Source organism: Peromyscus leucopus, chromosome 19 (assembly GCF_004664715.2).
Source record: "Peromyscus leucopus breed LL Stock chromosome 19, UCI_PerLeu_2.1, whole genome shotgun sequence".
In the NCBI taxonomy this organism is placed as follows: Eukaryota; Metazoa; Chordata; class Mammalia; order Rodentia; family Cricetidae; genus Peromyscus; species Peromyscus leucopus.
Window position 1 is genome coordinate 83,706,208 of NC_051079.1, and position 16,698 is coordinate 83,722,905.

General features: G+C 42.0%; 1 protein-coding gene across 2 annotated transcripts in view; it reads left to right on the plus strand.

Annotated features, from left to right (window-relative positions):
• Adcy2 (adenylate cyclase 2) overlaps positions 1-16,698 on the plus strand; it is a 373,278-nt gene that overhangs the window by 255,728 nt on the left and 100,852 nt on the right. For both annotated transcript variants that reach the window (XM_028873686.1, XM_028873687.2), the window contains exons 6-11: positions 3,954-4,065; positions 8,842-8,969; positions 10,395-10,553; positions 11,495-11,627; positions 12,873-13,049; positions 16,269-16,312. In XM_028873686.1, the coding sequence (XP_028729519.1) occupies positions 3,954-4,065; positions 8,842-8,969; positions 10,395-10,553; positions 11,495-11,627; positions 12,873-13,049; positions 16,269-16,312 (753 nt within the window). The remainder of the gene's footprint in view (positions 1-3,953; positions 4,066-8,841; positions 8,970-10,394; positions 10,554-11,494; positions 11,628-12,872; positions 13,050-16,268; positions 16,313-16,698) is intronic.

Here is a 16,698-nt window from a genome sequence, read left to right on the forward strand (position 1 = left end):
GCTTATTTATTAACCAATGAGAGCAACACATATTCACAGCATACAGAAAGACATCCCATAGCATAACTGCTCTGTCAAGACAGACATTGTCATAAGTATATCCCCCAGAGAGTCATTCCTAGAATTATAGTGCTCAGAAACCAGCAAGCTAACACTATGGGATTCTAACCAAGAAGCAAGATGTATGAACATCTATTGCCCCTGGATGTAGAAGGGGAACTATAAGGGCCCTCACTTTGGGCTGGAAAGGAGACTCATTCCTTTATCCCCGTCTGCAAGACCCCACATAGCTGGTGTTCTTTTCATGTCCTATCCATCCCAGATACCTCTTTCAGGAGTTTGTTCTCTCATCCATCCATTGTGTTGATGCCAAGCTTTCTGTTCATATGGGCAATCCCCATAATCCTCTCCACATATACCTGGCTACATCTATTATGCTTTGGTGGTATTCTTTGGTTGTCAAGGTAGATTCTTGAATCATACTTCATTATATCCAGGACCACAGATACCTCTAATTGAATATCTGCTAGAAGTGGCCCGTAGACTATTCCCCAAATCTTGGCTCTCTGCCATAGGCTATTGAACATCTGCTAGACCTGGGACCCAGTCTGTCCTCCAAGTCTGGACTCTCATCACAGGCTACTGTCTCCTGGGCCATCTATTTTAAATCAAAATTTTGAAACTCTGAGATGAAACACACACTTTGCTGAAACTTAGAAACATAGCTCATTTGGCATCAGATCTTACAGAAAGGTGCACAGAGGACCCAGTGACATGCGTGACCCAAATATTCATAAATAAGTGAGCACTAAGAAACTTATTTCACCAAACAAGAGTTAAAAGAGAAAATTGGTGATGGGATGGGAATGGTGATGAAAAACATCAAGTGGGTGATGGGGGAAACTAAGCCTATTTAAAGAAAGTTATAGCACATTAAGCAATAAAATTATTTAAAAGCCTTGTTTGCCTTTGGCTGTGTAAGCATTTCATCTATAAAGTTAAAAAAGCAAGAAGATAACATTTCTGGCATCTGGGGAAGTGTCATTCAAATGATTCCTCTTTCCAGCCTTCCACCATACAAACTACTACAATCCCCCTCCCATTGCAGGAGCTAATTTTGAGTCATTTATTGGGTAATCAAAACCTGCAAAGAAAAATGTGGTGTGTGTAAGCCATCACTGGACATCTTGATGGACAACATGGCAACCTCAGGCAGTTAATGAAGCCCCTGTACTACATGTATTAGCTGTCAATTTCTGTATAGGAGATCGCCCCTAAATTTAGGTAACAACAAAACTGGCAAAGATAAAGTGATCTTCTTCCTGTATAAGCCCATGATCTGTCTGAACCTAGATTCCTAAACATAGTTCACCCAGGAGCTGCTCTTCAACTTCAATTTCTTTTCCTGGACACTGCCTGCCAGAATCTAATTGGTTGCAGTGGTGGCTCATTTTCCTTCTGCGTCTGATCATGTCTCTCCATTGCCCCCATCACAGACTTTGCTCAGGCTCCATTGACTTGCCTGCTTTCCAAGGTGCACCGCTAGGGTGATCTGTGTAATAATGATTCTTTGATCATCCAAAATCCTCTCTCACCCTATCTCTGTGTGAGCCTTTAGAGCAGTGGTTCCCAGCCTTCCTAATGTTGTGACCCTTTAATACAGTTCCTCATGTTGTGGTGATCTCCAACCATAAAATTATTTTCTTTACTACTTCGTAATTGTAATTTTACTACTGTTATGAATCATAATGTAAATATCTGTGTTTTCTGATGGTCTTAAGCAACCCCTGTGAAGGGATCATTTGACTCCCAAAGGGCTTGCAACCCATAAGGGTGAGAACTGCTGCCTTAAAGCCTCATGGTTCCTTTTACATAATTTCAGACATTGCATCACAATCGCTGCTTACTCTTTTCATTTCTCTATTGAAAAAATAATCTCGGAGTCAGCTTATGATATCTACTGTCAGCGTAATATGGGGCTGCTTTGCCCAGTTCAGATTCTAAATCATCAGGAAAGCTGTGGATGTTATAGACAAAAAGGAAGTGCCATCACCTGCCCTCACACGTTCTGTTTCCAGAGTTCTTTGTATCAGGTGCTCCTTCTCTGAGTGAGCAAACTCAATCCTTCCTCTGAACATGGCTCAGCCCCTGCCATCCTCTAAAGGGATGGTGGAGGGAAGTAGGATTGGTTTGAGAGCTCATGTGAAGAGAACCGAAAGGCCAGCGTCTCCAGAAGCCTGATGAAGTCACCTGTCCCCCAACAGAGGACCACATCTCTCCTCTGGATAAAGCCACAGCCTGTGCTTTGCTACAGAGTCCTGTCCTGATCTGGCTGCAACAAAGATGACTGGCACCACATATTTTGGTTTTTTACTGTGGTAAAATAGGCCCAATGTTTGACAGTTTAAGTGTATTCACAGTGCTTTCCAGCTGTCATGATCATTTCCATAACCTTTTCTTCATGGTACACAGGGTTCCCATCCCCATTAAACAACAGCCCCCCACTTACTCTCCACAACCCAGCATCCACCATTCTGCTTTCTACCCCCAAAGGCTTCTTAGTCTAAGGCAAGGTGTGATGGAGTCATACAGCATTTGCCGTTTTGCGCCTTCAAGTCCAGCATATCTTGGAATTTCATTTCTTTCCAAGACTGACTAATATTCCAGTGTATGTATAGATCACAGTTTCTCTTCCCAAACATCCACAGATGGACTTTTGGATTTTTTTTTACCCCCTGTCTGTGGAATAAGGCTTGGACATTCTCATATAAACATCTGCTTGAGTCTCTAATCTCAATTCTAAATCCTGTTGTTTTCAGGGTTAAATTTTTTAGGCACTATCATAGTGTCTTCCATAGTGGGTATGCCCCCTACATCCCAGCCAGCAATGCACAATGAGTCCAAGTCTCCACTTGCCTGCCAATCTCTACATTCTGCTTTTTGGGGTTTTGTGTTTGTTTGTTTGTTTGTTTTCATAGCCTTGCTCATGACTATTTCTATTTCATGGTCCATCTCAAGCCATAACATCTTCACTGTGTGACTGTTCATTCTAAAGGCAGGAATCCAGGCTTCCTTATAAAGCCTTCATGAGAATCTGGACTGCACTATTGTATGGGAAAAGGCCAGTGCACATACTGGTTCATCTCACTGGTTCATCTTGGCAGCAACCCACAGTCGCCTCCACTCATCTGCAAGTGTGTGAACGGAGCTGTCACATCCAAAGAGTGAAGTTCCCCCGGGCACTCACCTCCCCACCCACATGTGTCCCCTCTCTCCTAGCACTCTGCTGTTTCCTTTTGCAGCATATACCACGAGTTGCATTTGAATACCGACTGGTGTCTTGATGTGTTTAACGCATCACTCCAACTGAAGTCTGAATGTAAATGAAGTAAATTATGCAAGTTCAGTTAATTGTTATTCCGTTTTACAAAGGAAGAGTATTGCTTTGATTTTGCTTTTTGTTTTTTCATTTGAATTGGTGTACACAAGGTTGGGCTTTATTATCTGCTGCTTCTACTGTAGGAGTTTGTACAATATGAGCCACATGATGTTCAAGGAGGGCCTACATTCCACTGGTCACCTGGGTTACATGAGTGGGAAGGCAGATGTGCACCAGGAGGAGAGAGGGAGGAGGAAAAGAAAGGCCTAGAGTTGGACCAGTATGATGTGGCAGTTTGCCTCTTCCCACTAACTCCTTGGGGAAATTGTGGTTGGGATATGATGTATGAGAAAAGAATAAAATAAATAAATAAATTTTAAATGCAAGACTAGAAAAATATTTAAATGGTGATTTAAGTATTATGGCTTATGTATTTCCTGTCCAGGAAATAGCATGTTTCTCATGAGAACACTAAGTACAAAATATTTACACTATTCCAATAGGAAATTGTCATGACTCGTCTTTACGATGTAATATAGACTTTTAAACTGTCTTACGCCACCTGTTTCCACAGCATCTTATACGCTGACATTGTTGGGTTCACCCGTCTTGCAAGTGACTGCTCCCCTGGGGAACTGGTCCACATGCTGAATGAACTCTTTGGGAAGTTTGATCAAATCGCAAAGGTGGGTTTCACAGCATTCCTTTCAATGTGAAGATGTACATCTCAGCAAATTTTCCCTCCTTCAAGAATGTTTGCAAAACTTGATTTTTTTTTTTTTTGCTATATTCAGGATGAGGAGTACCCTAGCATATAAGTTCTGCAGGTTTTTATCTATTTTTAGCAGTCTGCTTACATATAATTCTAGACTCAAAGTGATGTGAGATTCTCTTGGCAACAGTGTCCATCTTGTGCTATTTGGCATTTCCTGTAGGCATTTCCCATGTGAAGGTTTAGTCATCCTGTCTTCATACAGTTAAGTAAGATTCTGGAAAAAACCCTAAGGTATACGGTGTGCCTTTTGTACAAGCCCTTTAATTACTATTGTCTCAGTTTTTATCTTGTAGCTTTTATGCCACTTAAATAGGCATGTCAGTTCAGGATCATCATGTGTATGCTCATCTATGGGAAATCTCACAAAAACTTGATCTCAAGCTGCCTAATAAGATCACACTGACCTTACTTACAGAAACTTATAGAACTTCTGAAGAAATATGGATGAAAAACATTTCTTGTTGTCAGCTCCTTGCTTTTCATTGTATACTTCTTTTCAACCTACTTTTGTCTTTGAATGGTTCCCCATCACCCTTCATTATACCTATTAATATAAGTTACTTATATATAGAAGAGTTGCTCTGCATGGGTTAGTTCATTTTTAAACAACTGCCAATGTCTTAGGAAGAAATTTTATCTACAGATGAGAGCATGGTCCTTTGTGGGTTCATCTCACCAGGGATGCTATCTTATTCTGTGTATCAGCTCCTAATGGAAAATGAGGTTAAACTTTCAGTGAGAGAATAGCTCTGCCTTCCTCTTTTTCAAAAGAAAGTGTTAAGTTTTGTAAGTTAATATTTAGGGAAAAAATAAAGGATGAAACTCAATTACTTGAATTTTCCCATTTTTATTGTGTTACCTGGTGATGTTAGGTCGACAAACATGGCTGGTAGCAGCATAACTCATGTCTACATGATGATCTCTACTCTGTGTGCGCCTCTCAGGACCCTCATTTCTCCTCTCATAGGGATTGGAGTAGGACGTAGTCTCTTCCAGTGTGATTTCATTGTAACTAATTATATGTGCAGTGATTATATTGACATATGACAGATATGAGTGACAGGGTATGTTGGCAAAAGAATCTAGAATGACACACTTCACCACTCAGAATAGATGGACATATGTGACTTCCTCTCAGATTGTCTGGGCTTCGTCTGAGCCCAGCTCAGGTGATGTGGTCTGAGAGAGAGGATCCATTCTGGATAACAGTTAAATAACACAAATGGAGCATCATAAGCAAGCAACCAGTCCAGCCCACTGAGTGAATACTAGGTAAAGTACATCACTTAAGCCAAGCAACTCAAGGTCATAGCCAAGCACTGTTGTGAACCTCCACATTCTGTAGATGTAAAATATCCATTTAAGAAGTGTGCAAGGAGCCTCACTAATGAGTAATTTGATTTTTTTTCTTGTTTATAATACTACACTGAAATTACTTAATACATCATCAACAGTACTATAAATAAGCATAAAAGTATGTCCTAGCTCATAAGCTATTAGTCAGGAAAAGACACATGCCCAAACATCCAACAAACTGAACACATGCTTACAAAGACGTCATAACCCCATGTTATTCTCAGAGGAAGTAATTTGTGTTTAGAACACTTTTGGTTTTGTTTTATTTCACCAAAGAGCTGCTTGAAAGGTTAAAAGGGAAAGTAGGAAGAAGCCAAAACTGTACAATGGAAAAAGAAAACATCTTCAACAAATGGTGCTGGCATAACTGGATGTCAACATGTAGAAGATTACAAATAGATCCACATCTATCTCCATGCAGAAAACTCAAGTCCAAGTGGATCAAAGGCCTCAACATAAATCCTGTTACACTGAACTTGATAGAAGAGAAAGTAGGAAGTAACCTCAAATGCATTGGCACAGGAGATCACTTCCTAAATATAACACCAGTAGCAGAGATATTGAGAGCAACAATTAATAAATGGGACCTCCGGAAACTGAGAAGCTTCTGTAATTCAAAGGACATGGTAAATAAGACAAAATGACAGCCTACAGAATGGGAAAAGATCTTCACCAACCCCACATCTGACAAAGAGCTGATCTCCAAATTATATGATGAACTCAAGAAACTAGACATCAAAATACCAAACAATCCAATTTTTAAAAGTGGGCTACAGAGCGAAACAGAATTCTCAACAGAAGAATCTCAAATGGCCAAAAGACATTTAAGTAATTGCTCAACATCCTTAGTCATCAGGGAAATGTAAATCAAAATGACTCTAAGATACCATCTTATACCTCTCAGAATGGCTAAGATCAAAAACACTGATGACAGCTTATGTTGGAGAGGATATGGAACGAGGGGAATACTCCTCCACTGTTGGTGAGAGTGAAAACTTGTACAACCACTTTGGAAATCAGTATGGCAGTTTCTTAGAAAATTGGGGATCAGTTTACCTCAAGACCCAATGATACCACAATTGGGCACATATCCAAGGAATGCTCAATCATACCACAGGAACATTTGCTAAACTGTGTTGATAGCAGCATTATTCGTAATAGTCAGAACCTGGAAACAACCTAGATGCTCCTCAGCTGAATAATGAATAAAGAAAATGTGGTACATACACCCAATGGAATACTACTCAGCAGTAAAAAAAAACAATGTCATCATGAAATTTGCAGGCAAATGGATGAAACTAGAAAATATCATTCTGAGTGAGGTAACCCAGACTCAGAAAGATAAACATGGTATGTATTCACTCATAAGTTGATACTAGAATGTAAAGCAAAGGATAACCAGACTACAACCCACAGCTCAAGAGAAGCTAGCTAAGAAGGAAGATCCTAAGAGAGATTTCCCTGGGAAGGGGAAATAGATGAGATCTCCATATGTAAACTGAGGGTAAGGGGGCAGGCAATAGAGGGTAGGGGATGGGGCATGAGAACATAAGGGAATGAGATATTTGAGCTGGAATAGGGACAGAGTAGGAGAGCAAGGAAAGAGATACTTTGATAGAGGGAAATATAATGGGGATTGGGAGAAACCTGGTGCTAAGGAAGTTCCCAGAAATCCACAAGGATGACCCCAGCTTAGACTACTAGCAATAGTGGAGAGGGTACTTGAGCTGGCCTACCCTAGTAATCAGATTGGTGAATACCCTAACTGTCATCATAAAGCCTTCATCCAGTAACTGATGGAAGCAAATGAAGAGATCCACAGCCAAGCACTGGGCTGAGCACCATGAGTCCAGTTGAAGAGAGGGAAGAGGGATTCTATGAACAAGGGGCATCAAGATCATGATGGGGAAACCTACAGAGACAACCAAACCAAGCTAGTGGAAACTCATGAACTTTAGACCAACAACTGTGGAGCCTACATGGGACTGGACTAGGCCTTCTGCATAAGCAAGACACTTGTGTAGTTTGGTCTGTTTAAGAGGCCCCTACAGTGGGATCAGGATCTACCCCTGGTGCATGAACTGGCTTTTTGGAGCAGTTACCTATGGTGGGACACCTTGCACAGCCTTGATGCAGGGGTCAGGAGGGAGGGCTTGGACCTGTGTCAACTGAATGTATCAGGCTTTGCTGACTTCCCATTGGGAGGCCTTACCTTTTCAGAGGAGGGGATGAAAGGTGGGATGGGAGAGAAGGCTGGCAGGGAGCAGGAGGTGGGAAGAGAGGAGGATCTGTGGTTGGTATGTAAAATGAATAAAAAATTTCTTAATAAAAAAATTATGAGCGGGGTGGCGGTGGAGCACGCCTTTAATCCCAGCACTTGGAAGGCAGAGGCAAGCCTCGTCTATAGAGCAAGATCCAGGACAGGCACCAAAACTACACGGAAAAACCCTATCTCAAAAAACCAAAAATAAATTATGAAAAAAAAGGAGTGTGGGGGGTGATGCATATGAATGAATGATTTAAATATTTTAATGAAAATTATAATATTTAATGTAAACAAGCAAAATGATTTGGTCAAACTTTGTTTCTTTTTAATTTTTTAGGAGTATTTTTTGAATTATATATACATGTGTGTCTCTGGGTGGGTAAGAGGGAGGGCATCAGATTTCCTGAAGCTGGAGTTCCAGGAGATTGTGAGGACCAGAAGCAAATGCTGGGAACTGAACCTGGGCCCTCTGCAAGAACAGTACTTGCTCTTATCCATTGATCCTTAAGTTGGTCAAACTTTGTATTAGAAAAAAATTTATCCTAATACCACAACTGGATTCTAAATGGTTTAGCTGTGTTACCTGGTAGCTTGTTGGCATGTGAAAACATTTATCAGACAATGTGTGCCTGTAAGTAGGAGTCTTTTGCAGGTTAAAGGTAAATGAGAAAACCCCAAGCATAGTAGAGAATGGCATAAGACTCTGACTCACATTAAGTCTAACTGTCCCGTTCTGGTCTGAATGATTCCAATCTACATAGAATGCTCATTTATTCCTACCGAGAACAATCCCCCTCTGCTTTTAGGGGGAAACTGTTCCAGAACATTCTCTGTGTGCCCCATGTCTTGCCCTTCCCATAATTCTTCCTGTTTTGGAAATGGGCTTGTGGAGAGGGTTGGCTTGTTCTCGGTGGGCAGTGAATGAAACCCATGCTCTTATTCCCTCTCTCCATATGCCCTGTCCATGGGAGCTGAGTCAGCAGATCCGGCAATGGATGCTGTTAAGCAAATATGAATCACTGTAAGAGCTCCATGCAAATGAGGTCTTCTGATTTCTTCTTCCAGGAGAATGAATGCATGAGAATTAAAATTTTAGGAGACTGCTATTACTGTGTTTCCGGACTCCCTATATCTCTCCCTAACCACGCCAAGAACTGTGTGAAAATGGGATTGGATATGTGTGAAGCCATAAAGTAAGTGTATCACTCAGAAATACTGTTTTAGGGCAGAACAATTTTGAGTTGTATTTCTCACTGCAGCTCTTTCTATTTTCTGTGTTCTGGCACTAACTGTACACTTAAGGATAAATATGAGGAAATAGATCTATGGACACTCTGAGAGTTCCTCAGTCCAGAGAAAGACTGGCACCCGTGTTTAGGGTCATTGTTATCAACCACTGATTTCAGAGACACTGAGTTAATAAAGTTTGTTTCAAAGCTGACTCAAACAAACTTCACTTACTGGTTCCACATTCTGTGTTGCTTGTTGACCTCTGGAATGATTCCTGAGCTGATAAAAAGTGGTTTGCTTTCTTACACCCCAAATAATGGGTGACAGACTCTCCTCCATTCTGGGAATTCTTTGTTCTCTTTCTCTTTCTCACCTGAAGGGACAGCGTTTGTATTCCCATTATTGAAGCATAAGATGAGTCAGGAAGTCTAGTGAAGGGATATCCTTTGGGGGAAGCCACTTGTTTTTTACATCAGTAGCCCATTTGGGGGCAATTTTAACATGCTCCAGTGCCATCATTATGCCACACCCCAGGCTATTGTGAGATGCTAATGGTTTGCTTTCCTGGATGTACGATGACAATCATCTGTTCTTCTCAATGTGATGCTGTCAATCTGTGTTTCCTTCCTTGTTTCCCCTTGAGGAATTCGCCCCAAGTGCTAGGACCATCTTCTGGGACACTCCTTTTGTAATAATATCTTCAGTTATGAATAAGTAAGCATTGCCCAACATTTCTATCTCCACTTCAGTGAAATTCTCTGTTGGCCTCTGTTAATGGTTATCAATAGTCATGAAATATTAGAGACAATTTTTAATTACATTCCTTTTCATAATATATTATTAAAGCATTTAAAATTGTTTTCCTTTTTAATTAAAGAATGTGTTCAATTGATAAGATCTAACCTTATGATTACATTTTAAAGATTCATATGTGTGCTGAAGTTATTAAGCATCTCAATAAGTTATATTGTTGGTTTGCTATCGTTTATCAGGTACATACACCCTAAGAAGCACTAGAATTGAAATGGTATTTGAAATGGGGTCTGATACTTCAGACATTTGGGCTTGAACACATAGCAGGAAGTCACACACAATGGGCCAGTTCTTGATACATGTCAGTGGGAAATATGAAGACAGTGGCCCAGATGCTTTGTCACCACTGACAACTCCAAGCAGATCCTGGAGCTTTGGCTCTACTTCTGGAGTGGTTGGGAGATAATACCCTTCCTCTCGATCCGAAACAACAAATGGTCCTCTGCCGTGGGAGGGTCTCTGGTGGCATTGCCCAAAGTCTGCGAGGCTCTGGATAACAAAATGCAGTGAGGTTGGCCATGCACTACATGAACAAAAGGGCACTACTGAAATGTGAACATTTCTCTTCTCTTTAGGAAAGTGAGGGATGCTACAGGGGTTGACATCAACATGCGTGTAGGAGTGCATTCTGGGAATGTCCTGTGTGGAGTGATTGGTCTCCAGAAGTGGCAATATGATGTGTGGTCTCATGACGTCACTTTGGCCAACCACATGGAAGCTGGAGGAGTCCCTGGGTAAGACAAACCTTGAATTTTTCTCTTTAAGCTGGTGGCTCAATTAGACATGCAGGCCAACCAGATGATCCTGGATTGCCGAGTTTTAGATGGCTACTCTCGCCTGTGTTGGTCTCATGATACCCGTGTCGAGTGGCCTCTTACAAAAATCATTTGGCCCTGCTCTCAGGTTAGGGGTAGAGTGTGTACTCAGAATGTAAAAAACTCTAGATGTATTCCCTAGCAACACACATACACACACACACACACACACACACACACACACACACACACACATACACACATACACACATACACAGGCTCAAGCCCCAGTTCTACAAGTCTTTTAGCCTGTTGTCAAGCATTATGGATATCGCATAGTAAATTCTAAACCTTTATTTGTTTGCAAATTGACGGATATTGACCTGGATTGCCATTGCATGATTTAGCACAGGAATGGCATCACTCTAGAAGTGGTGTATCTACAAGTAGGAGGAGAGCAAGGACCATAAGCAGCCATAGAATCCACTGTGGTTAGATGTCAGTCATGTGACTATCAAATGTGAGGGCCGTGGTGCTAAGCAGCACAAGAGCAAGCATGGTAGAGGAAGTCCGTGCTCTCATACAGCTGAGCACTTCTGCTAGCACATCCTGGGTGCAGATGTTAACAGATGCTCTCACATGAACCTTTGGTATAATCCAATGTTTTCTGATGAGGTTCACCACACCTACTGTGCAGGTTTCTGTGAGCACAAAGAATCTGCAAGTGTGAGTCACTGGTGACCTCTACATGCCATTCTGCAAAGTAATGGCCAGTATAATATGAACTTCCATTGAAGTCAGTATCTCCGAGGACACACTGGTTTTCCTTCACCTGGAAGAGAAATGATTCCCCAAACCACAAACAAATAGAACACCTTTCTTTATATTTATCCCTTTACATGTTTAAAATTCAATTTCAGACGTGTTCACATTTCTTCAGTCACTCTGGAGCACTTGAACGGGGCTTACAAAGTGGAGGAAGGAGATGGTGAAATAAGAGATCCATATTTAAAACAGCACTTGGTGAAAACCTACTTTGTAATCAACCCCAAGGTCAGTACCACTGTACAGTGTAGATAATGAGCTCATTATTTCTGTGATTGGGAAGCAGGTAGTGGAAGTATTGTTGCAGGTAATGCTTTTAGCTAAGAAATGGCTAAATCTTCACTCTTAAAACTACTTTTAAAAAAACTATTTTAAATGCAATGGCTTGATTATAGAAGACATTTTGTAATGATGAATTCAAATATTTATTCAGAAAATAGTTGAAATGTATTGGCTGTCTGTATGCTGAGGGGATGGATGAAGGATGCTGGTTAGGATTATTGGAGAGGTCTGTTGTGTTGGTGTGTTTTGTTGCATAATGCTGCCTATGAAAGGCTTTCAGTGTGCATAGCTTTGAAACCAGTGAGTTGAGAAGAAATAGAGATTTTTACTGAAGCCATCAAAACATAAAAATCTAGTGAGATATAATAAGATAAGTGTTTGGAAAAGAGAGAGAGAGAAATGTTCACAATTAACAAGTAATCTCACAGTCCATTTGTGTGAAAACTTAGGTACCAATAGACCTGCTCCCCTTGTGTACCAAGAGAGCCATCACTCTGGAAATAGGCAGACAGGAGGACACTGTCTCTTCTTGTGTCCACACTGCCTCTAAGATAAGATCAAGGAACTCAGAGCTTTCAACGCTGCTCCCTTCTCTCAGATCCCTGCCGAATGGGCATCATCACAAGACCCTGAAGCGCTGGGCAGTTGTCTAACACTCTCCGAGTGGCACAGCTGGTAAATGGCACAGAAAGCAGGAATATGGGCTTCTGGGCCATGCCAACCGAGTTCACAAAATCAAGATCAAATCCATGACCACTGGTCTACGATGGCTTCCCTGTAGCCTGGGTCTCACCTTTCAGGGACACACTTCTAATTAGCTTCACTGTTGATCTGGAGGCAAATGTCTGATGAGGATCATGAGACGCAAGCACTGAGTAAGCGACAGGAAGATGTGGGCAAGAACCTGTATTCAGGCCAAGAGCACCAAAACACCTCGTGTGACCAACACAGCCAAACCTAGTTATCAGACCATCCGATCAAACTAGAGCAGATCCCTAGTTCCTCTGAAGGGTTCACTTTTGCATTATCATCCATTATTATATCTAGCACTTCTACTGAGTGTCTATTGCAGGTGAGTTTTACTGTCTAAAGAAAAAGCAATCGACTCGGCCAAATGAGGCTGGAGCAGGACCAGGGGAGGGAGCAGGGAGGTTGGAGGATACCAGTCTTCATGCTGTTTCTCCTCCCAAGGGAGAGCGACGGAGTCCCCAGCACCTCTTCAGACCTCGCCACACTCTGGATGGGGCCAAGATGAGGGCATCTGTCCGCATGACACGGTACTTGGAGTCCTGGGGGGCAGCCAAGCCCTTCGCACATCTGCACCACAGGGATAGCATGACCACCGAGAATGGGAAGATTAGCACCACGGTATGTCAGCCTCAGAGCCATGGGCATGGTGGGAGGGCCGGGAGCTCCTGCTGTCGCAAAAGACTGTGTATCTCCAGCCAGAACGCGCTTGTCCGCAGTGGTGGTTACCTGAGTCCATGGGGCCATGGAATCTAACACAGAGGCTCTTGAACTCCATAACCCAGCATATCATTATTTACCCTACTGATTGTGACAAAACTATTTAACCGAGCCCTTCTTTATCTTACAAAGTAGAATACCATGAGCATATTAATGGGAGTAGAGGTAAAGGCAGATGTCCTGCTCATGGGCATTACCAAGACAATTCAAAGCCCGGATGCGCTGCCTCTGTAACAACAGTGCCTGCCCCATCACTGTGGGTCCCTGTTCTGGTTCCAGCCAGAAACACCAAAGGTCCTAACAATGGAGACTGGTGCAGTACGATGCAGGAAAGAATACGGAAAATCGATCTAGAGGGAGTAGAAACACGGTTCGATGATTGACATAATCCCAACAGTAGACTTCAGTCTTGAGACTGAGTCCAGTTTCACGTGTAATGCAGTGAGTGAATTAGGATGCAGTTGAGATGTGATGTTCTGTGACTCTCACTGGCTGAGAATGAGCATGGCAGCCTGTCAGGTGAAAGTCAAGTTCCTCCTCCCCCTGCCTCAGAGTCTGGCCACAAATCCTTAAGTCCAGCAGGTGGAGGCTATGGATTAATTCTATCTGCTTTTACAACTTCTCCACAGTTTTTGAATAATTTAGTTATTTTTGAGATTATCCTATAACTACATCATTTCCCCCTTCGCTTTCTGCCCTCAAAACCCTCCCCTGTATCCCTGCTTGCTCTCTTTCAAATTCATACTCCTTTTTCATTAATTGTTGTCACATACTTAACTTAAAAATTGATGGAAACCAAGACAAGGTTGCGAGTGATCCATCATCAGAGGTCCATGGTGGGGCAGGTACCTGGAGTTTACGTTCTAATGGGCAGTGGGAGATCACAGTGGAGTAAGACAAATGAATAAGGTTACTTCAAGTACAATAAACCCCATGAGGAAGGTACATTTAAGTGTATCAGGGAGTGAATGGTGTCTGCCCTGGGTGGAAAGTCTCAGGGGAAGAGCAAAACAAACTGAAAGGAGCCGTCATGAGAGCAAGGTCGAGTCCTTCAGAGGAGTGAGTGTGGTGTCTGGTGGGGGCAGAGGGGAGGTGGGGGTGGCTAGGAAGTCATCAACAACAAGCAAAAGGAAGGTGTCTAAGGTCAGGTGACAGGGTTAAGAGTTCATATGAACCTTTTGGGGTATCTTAAACTAGGGAGTATGGTTGATATATTGTACACCCCAATAAACTTATCTGGGGATCAGAGAGCAGGGCAGCCATAATATTAAACATAGAGGTTAGGCAGTGGTAGCACATGCCTTTAATCCTAGCATTCCAGAGGCAGAGATCCATCTAGATCTCTGTGAGTTCAAAGCCACACTGGAAACAGCCTGGCATGGTGACTCATGCCTTTAATCCCAGGAAGTGATGGCAGGAAGCAGAAAGGTATATAAGGTGTGAAAACCAGGAACTAGAGCCTGGTTAAGCATTCAGGCTTTTGAGCAACAGTTCAGCTGAGATCCATTCGGATGAGGACTGAGAGGCTTCCAGTCTGAGGAAACAGGATCAGCTGTGGAAGTGGCAAGGTGAGGTTAGCTGTGGCTTGTTCTGCTTCTCTGATCTTCCAGCATTCACCCCAACACCTGACTCCAGGTTTGATTTTATTAATAAGACCTTTTAAGATTCGTGCTACAAGGGAGGAATGTGACAAATGTATGCTTTGGAGTGATGGCGCATGACTACAGAGTTTCCAGGGGAGAACAATGACCTCTCCTGCTAAGAATGCAGCAGCAGACACTGTGAAAGCACATTCATGGTCTCCTTGGAAAGTGGAGTAAATGAAACTTGATGGTGAAATGGATCCATACCACCAGCAGGTCCCACAGCTGGAAAAATGATGATTAACTGAGCTGACCAATGCAAAGGAAGTGGATTACTTAAAACGGAAAAACCACGACCTTTCTAGTAACCATCATCAAATTGACTTGTCTTCCATGTATCCAACTCCAACAAGGGAGAACATGGGTGATTTTGCAAGCCTGAAACTTATGAGGGAGGTTGAAACTGGAGGTACCACCATGAGGCTGTGGTTGTAGCTGGCGGTGGGGCTGAGGGGCAGGGTGAAGTCATCAGGAGAGAGGGATCTGTTATGGGAGGCCTGAGGTATCCTGGGTCTTCCAGCACTCAGGACACTTAGAAAAGACATCCCAGAACTCTAGTGTCCAGTTGCCAATTAAAATCAATATTCCCAGGCACAAAAAGCATTAAGCAGAAGTTCCTTTGAATTTACTCTTCTAGCTTTTACTTTTTTTTTTAAATTTATTTATTATGTATACAGAAGAGGGCGCCAGATCTCATTACAGATGGTTGTGAGCCACCATGTGGTTGCTGAGAATTGAACTCAGGACCTCTGGAAGAGCAGTCAGTGCTCTTAACCTCTGAGCCATCTCTCCAGCTCATAGCTTTTACTTTTAATTCCACTACAAGTGTACAAACGTGACCCTGTGGTTGGTCGGTCTATCTTTCTGTCTTTCTTTTTCTTTTTTAAACTCTTGCTGTTATTATGAAGTGAGATATCTACCTGTCAGCCCTGACCTGTGTCTCCCTTTCACTCTTTCTGGAACTTCCATTGATCATGTGACATTTCTTTTTTCTGACGGTTGTCTCTTGAGTCTACACATTTAACTGGTGATGCCATTTCTTACAGCCTGGATTAGTGGTCAGCCCTTGGATGGGCCACACACGTTTGCAGTTCCTTGTATTTTTTAAAGACCGTCTAATGTGTGTGTGACACCACGGTTGATTTTCAGATGACTGCAAGTCTCTAACAACTCCATTGAGGACTTCTGGAGGCCACCATTTAAAGCCAGATCTGAACATTTCAAGATTGTAAACTTAAAAAAAAAATTGTGCTGTTACTCCCAGGATCCCCATGTCCAATGTTTATGAATTACACCAACATTTTAAGTGTTCATGATAAGCCCTTTTTCTTCAGATGGGTTATCACAGTTATTTAAACTATATTCACCATGATAAAAGAAGAAATATGTGCTATCTCAGAATCATTGCCATGTTCTTCCTGAAAGATGTTTTTGACACTAATTGAGTTTCTTTCTTTTTTTTTTTTTTTAATTGCAGGATGTGCCAATGGGTCAACATAATTTTCAAAATCGCACCTTAAGGTATGGCTTGTCTTTGACTATTAATTTCTACAGGCATATTGCTTGTTATTTATTTCTGAGAGTAATTATCATCAGTTAGAGCCATTTCAGAGGTGTCTTCCAAAAGAGCAGCTACCATGAAGAGCCCTATCAAATTACTCCCAGCTTCTAAAAATAAGAATATTAGTGTCTTGTTATTAGGCTTGAGAAAAGCAAAACACCACCTGCTCGACTCTGCGCGTTAAATGTTTTCTTAAAATCACTCTTCTGATTACAGATACAGAGTTCCTAAAAACCTGAATGGTTTTATATTTTTTCAATTGCTACTTAGATTCTATATTCGTTTTGAATCCCAAAGTTGACCCAAACTGCCCACCGTGCTCAAAAAGGAAAATCTTTTCAAGAGT